The sequence below is a fragment of the Lynx rufus genome, unplaced genomic scaffold (genome assembly GCF_022079265.1).
Source record: "Lynx rufus isolate CCGP_SWC_20201006 ecotype Redwood Valley unplaced genomic scaffold, mLynRuf1.p SCAF_17, whole genome shotgun sequence".
In the NCBI taxonomy this organism is placed as follows: Eukaryota; Metazoa; Chordata; class Mammalia; order Carnivora; family Felidae; genus Lynx; species Lynx rufus.
In genome coordinates, this window is record NW_025814831.1 from 50,836,149 (window position 1) to 50,842,148 (window position 6,000).

At 43.5% G+C, this 6,000-nt stretch overlaps 1 protein-coding gene across 1 annotated transcript in view; it reads right to left on the reverse strand.

Annotated features, from left to right (window-relative positions):
- Positions 1-3,510, reverse strand: part of KLHDC1 (kelch domain containing 1) — a 52,912-nt gene extending 49,402 nt beyond the window's left edge. Inside the window, exon 1 of the mRNA XM_047079714.1 lies at positions 3,336-3,510. Coding sequence (XP_046935670.1) covers positions 3,336-3,431 — 96 coding nt within the window. The 5' untranslated portion in view covers positions 3,432-3,510. The remainder of the gene's footprint in view (positions 1-3,335) is intronic.
- Between the last annotated feature and the right edge of the window lie 2,490 nt (positions 3,511-6,000).

Here is a 6,000-nt window from a genome sequence, read left to right on the forward strand (position 1 = left end):
TTTGCCACTTACTTTTTTCAGCACTGCCACTCTCATCTCTAGAGAGAGGTAGAATTGTTTTCAGATGCAATTTCCTATAGAATATGTTGGATAATAATGAGTTAATCTAGATGGTTATCTGTGGACTATTCAGGTTTTAGGATGTATGTTCATGAATTTCAACATATTGTTTTTTGGTGATAAGGAAGAAAACTGGGGCACCTGTGTGGCTCAGTCAGCTAAGCATCTGACTTCGGCTCAGGTCATGATCTCGTGGTTCCTAAGTTTGAGCCCCACATGGGACTCTGTGCTGTCAGTGTGGAGCCTCCTTGGGATTTTCTCTCTCCCTCTCTCTCTGCCCCTTTCCCACTTGTGCTCACTCTCTTTCTCTCAAAATAAACTTAAAGAAAAGAAAAAAAATAAGGAAGAAAACTGTGATTAGAACATACAATCTGAAATTATTGGATTATTCTTAACTACTGACTACTGGATTACCTCCAGATTCCAAGGGCTCTCAGCTATCTTCTTTTCAGAAGGGTCTCAATAAAACACTTGTTGGAAGGATTCTACTTTTCCTCGAGATATGCTAGGTCTTCTTTTTTGCCTCCCACTCTCTTTCCTTCCACTCATGCCTTAGACATTCGTTAGCTGCTGATAATTCCTGGAATTTAAAAAGTACAGGCATACCTTGTTTTATTGCACTTTGCTTTACTGCGCTTCACAGATACTGTGTTGTTGTTGTTTTACATTTATTTTATTATTGAGAGACAGAGACAGAGCATGAACATGGGAGGGACAGAGAGAGGAGGAGACACAGAATCCAAAGCAGTTTCCAGGCTCTGAGCGATCAGCACAGAATTCGACGTGGGGCTCGAACTCACAAACCGCCACATCATGACCTGAGCCAAAGTCGGATGCCCAATCGACAGAGCCACCCAAGTCCCCCTTGATACTGTGTTGTTTTTTTATTTTTTAGTTTTTTTGTTTTTTTGTTTTTTTTTACAAATTGAAGATTCAATCAAGACTTCCCTGGAGGCAGTAACTGCAGATGTGGTGGAAATAGCAAGAGAACTAGAATTAGAAGTTGAGACTGAAGATGGGACTGAATTGCTGCAGTCTCATGATCAAACTTGAGCAGATGGAGGAGTTGTTTCTTATGCATGAGCAAAGAAAGTGGTTTCTTGAGGTGGAATCTACTGCCGGTGAGGCCTCTGTGAAGATTGTGGAAATGACAACAAAGGATTTAGAATATGACATTTTCTATTCTTGGTAAGGCAGCAAGAGGGTCTGAGTATTGACCCCAGTTGTGAAAGAAGTTCTACTGTGGGCAAAATGCTATCCAACAGCATCACATACTATAAAAAAAATCATTAATGAAAGCAAGAGTCAACTGATGTTGCAAACTTCATCATCTTCTTTTTAAGAAATTGCCACAGCCACTCAACCTTCAGCAACCACCACCCTGATCAGTCAGCAACCATCAACATCAAGGCAAGACCCTCTACCAGCAAAAAGATTAGGACCTGCTGAAAGCTCACATGATAATTAGCACTTTTTTGCAATCAAGTATTTTTAAATTAGGGTATGTACATTTTTTAGACATAATGCCATTGCACACATAAGAGACCACAATATAGCATACACATAACTTTTATATACACTGGGAAACCAAAAAATTCATTTGACTTGCTTTATTGTGGTGGTCTGGAACCAAACCTGCAATATCCAAGGTATGCCTGTAGCAAACTCTTTCTAAATCTGCATGGCACTTTTCAGAGTGGTTCTTAACAGCATCGTATCATTGAATCGGTAAGTAGTAGAAAACAAAGTGATTCTATTCAATGATTGCCACCTGAACACCTGGAATCTAATTAATTACATAATTTTCAAGATTAAAATGAGATAAAAATATTCAGACACTTCATTTATAGGCCCAAAAGAAATGTATACTGTCACCAGATACAAGATATTGCAGTTACTATGTTAAATTAGATTTTTTCACTTAACTTTTACAATATTAAGAATCAATATAGCAGATGAAGTTTGACACCTCTACATCTTCAAGTGGCAGAGCTAAAAAAACAATCAAAATATTTCTTCTACATAAAACCATCAATAGATCTAGGCTCCTTTTTCATAAAGAACAAATGGTGTAAGGATTAGACATGAAGAAAACATAGTCATCTAGTTTACCTTAGTTTATCACAGAAAAAATAGCCTTTGGAAATCCAATATACCTAGGTTGGAATCTCCTACCCTTGAGGTCAAATGGCCATCATTCATTCCCATTGACTCATCATCCTTACTTTTAACGGGGTTATTACTTACCTTACAAGGCACGATAAAGATTATATAAGATTAGGAATATGAAAGTTCCTAGCACATGCCAGGTATAGTAGGCACTCAAAGGTCAGTTCTAATTTTCCCGTCCTGATACTGCACCAAATTAAAAATAAACACACAAACAAAACAACAAAAACCAACTTGGATCTGAGAATCATTTAACATAGATAGTATGTACTTTATTTCAGTGAGTGAGTCAGTAATGTTACATCTGTCATATAATCGTATCGAGACAGTCAGAAAATGTGGGTTCTACTTGCAAAAGAACTTCCAGATGGATCTCTTTAAAAAGACAAAAAACCAAAAACTGTAAACTGATGGCGTTGGCATATACTCCTGAACTGTTTTCTGGCTTTAGAATCTTTGCTTCTATAATCTTATGATTATAGAAACAAAACAAATACACACATTCAAACCTCCATCGTAATAAGCGTATTTAAGCAATTTTTACTAAATTGTTGCTAATACGAGTCTATTCTGAGACTCGAAAAAAACTTCGTAATTACCCACCGATAAAGGAATGCCACTAAAAATCGCTTAGAAATAGTCAAATGCTTCAGCGATTTCAATACTCCGAATCGCAACCTTGCAATAAGGAAATATTTACAAAACAATACAGCGCGGCGTCCTCGTGGTGCCTTTAAGTCTGCGCAAGCATTTAAAGATAATTAATCGCGCAGAGACTTAGTGCCGGTCAGCCCGGGGGTTACTGGACAGCTGCGGGGGGTCGGGGGGAGGGTGGGGAGCGAACAGTGGGAAGAGCCCCAGAACGCGGGTTTGAAGGCTTTCAAAGTGGAAGCAACGGCGGGGCGGCGTCAAGCCCTGGCGCGGCTGGGAGAGCGGCCGACGGCGGAGGGGCGGGCGGGCGAGGGGGTCGCCGGACGCGCCGGGCCCGGGCCGCGGACCGACCCCCGTCTTGGGGCCGGTGTGGGCGGGCGCTCGGCGTCCGCTCGGGCCCAGAGGCCGGGCGGGCTCCCAGCGCGAGTCCGCCCCGTCCCGCCTCTTCCCCTTACCACGTAGCCCCCCCACACGTAGAGGAAGTTTCCGTCCACCACGGCGCAGTGGCCGCTGCGCTCCTCCGCCACGCAGAACGGCTGCGAGTCCGCCATCCGCGCCGTCGCCCGGTCCAGCCGCTGGGCGCGCCTCGGCCCCTGCCCACGGAGCGGCTTCTCCTCCCGCCGGGCTCTTCCACGCACGAACGGAACGCGTCGAGGGCCGAGATTGGTGGGAAGGCGGAACGAGTGCGTCTGCGCCGTCCCGCAGCCCGCCCGGGAAGCCGGGAAGCCTGGCCCGGGGTGGCGTCGCCCGTTAGGGATGCTCTAGGCTGAACTGTGAGGGCGGTGCCGTGGCTTCGGAACCCTGCCACCTGCTGATTTCTTCCCACTCGGGATCGCGTGATTTTGGCAGTACAACCTAACTCTGTCTCTTATTCGCTGGATAAATAGGCTTCTGGTCTATTGATGCTGCTGTGACATAAATCAGTATATTAATTAATGCTTCGTGTGGGTTTCCTTTTCCACTCAACCTCCAGCAAAGATGGTTATCCATAAGAATGGGGGTGTGTGTAATATATTTTTTTAATTAGGGATTTTTCTGAAACGTATTCTAGCAAACTGCCGCCTGGGGTCCAAAGTAAGTCTGTGCCTGTTTTTGTATAGCCCACAGCCAAGAATGGTTTTACATTTTTATTATTTTTTTCATGTTATTTTATTTATTTTATTATTTTTTTAAATTTACATCCAAATTAGCATACAGTGCAGCAATGATTTCAGGAGTAGATTCCTTAATGCCGCTTACCCTTTTAGCCCATCCCCCCTCCCACAACCCCTCCAGCAACCAACCTTCTGTTTGTTCTCCAGATTTATGCATATTTGTGCATTTACCCACATGCCCACTGGTGGTCTTCTGTTTTGTCCCCCTCCCTGTTTTTATATTATTTTTGTTTCCCTTCCCTTATGTTCATCTGTTTTGTCTCTTAAAGTCCTCAGATGAGTGAAGTCATATGATTTTTGTCTTTCTCTGACTAATTTTACAAATACCCTCCAGTTTCATCCACGTAGTTGCAATGGCAAGATTTCATTCTTTTTTTTTTTTTAATTTTTTTTTTCAACGTTTATTTATTTTTGGGACAGAGAGAGACAGAGCATGAACGGGGGAGGGGCAGAGAGAGAGGGAGACACAGAATCGGAAACAGGCTCCAGGCTCTGAGCCATCAGCCCAGAGCCCGACGCGGGGCTCGAACTCACAGACCGCGAGATCGTGACCTGGCTGAAGTCAGACGCTTAACCGACTGCGCCACCCAGGCGCCCCAAGATTTCATTCTTTTTGATTGCCGAGTAATACTCCATTGTGTGTGTGTGTGTGTGTGTGTGTGTGTATGTATATACCACATCTCCTTTATCCATTCATCCATCGATGGACATTTGGGCTCTTTCCATACTTTGGCTATTGTTGATAGTGCTGCTATAAACATGGGGTGCATGTGTCCCTTCGAAACAGCACACCTGTATCCCTTGAATGAATACCTAGTAGTGCAATTGCTGGGTCCTAGTGTAGTTCTACTTTTAGTTTTTTTGAGGACCCTCCATACTGTTTTCCAGAGTGCACCAGCTTGCATTCCCATGGTCTTACATTTTTAAATGGTTGGAAAAAAGGGGTGCCTGGATGGCTCAGTCAGTTAAGCCTGGGACACTTGATTTGGGCTCATGTCATGATTTCCCAGTTGGTGAGTTTGAGCCTGGCCTTGGGCTCATCATTGACAGCACGGAGCCTGCTTGGGATTCTCTCTTCCCTTCTCTCTGTGTCCCTTCCCCGCTCTCATGCACTCTAAATAAATAAATAAACAAACAAAATGGTTGAGAAAAATCAAAAGAAGAATGCCGTTTTGTGACTTGTGAAGATGATAAGAATTCAAATTTCATCGTTTGTACATAAAGTTTTATTGGCATACAGGCACCCTAATTCATTTAAGTGTTGACTATGGCTGTTTTTATACCATAATTGCAGGGTTGAGTAGCCTGAGTTGAGCAGTTGCAACAAAGAGCATATAGTCCATACTGCTGAAAATATTTACTGTCTGACCTCCTACAGACAAAGCTGGCTAACCCTTGTTAGTAAATGATGCTACTGAAGTAAAACTACAGTCAGGAGGGAAGATAATAATTCTACCAGTGTCTATAAATGCGCTTGAAGAACTTGTGACTGCCCATTACTCAGAGCAAGTTCCATTCACTTATTCATTTATTCAGTACACATTTATTAAGTACCTGCTTAATGTAGATAGTTCGTTCTCAGGTTCTATTAGATGGGAAACTCTGAAGGAATCTTATTATTACTGACTCCCCAGACCCTGATACCAAGTAGGTACTAAATAAATATTTGTGGATTAAATGAGCAAAAAGACAAAGTGAATTTTAAGATGAGTAAGACATAGTTCTACCACAGGGGCTTCAAAATCCAGTCAGAGGGAAAGATACATAAAGAAATAGGGGCGCCTGGGTGGCGCAGTCGGTTAAGCGTCTGACTTCAGCCAGGTCACGATCTCGCGGTCCGTGAGTTCGAGCCCCGCATCAGGCTCTGGGCTGATGGCTCAGAGCCTGGAGCCTGTTTCCGATTCTGTGTCTCCCTCTCTCTCTGCCCCTCCCCCGTTCATGCTCTGTCTCTCTCTGTCCCAAAAAT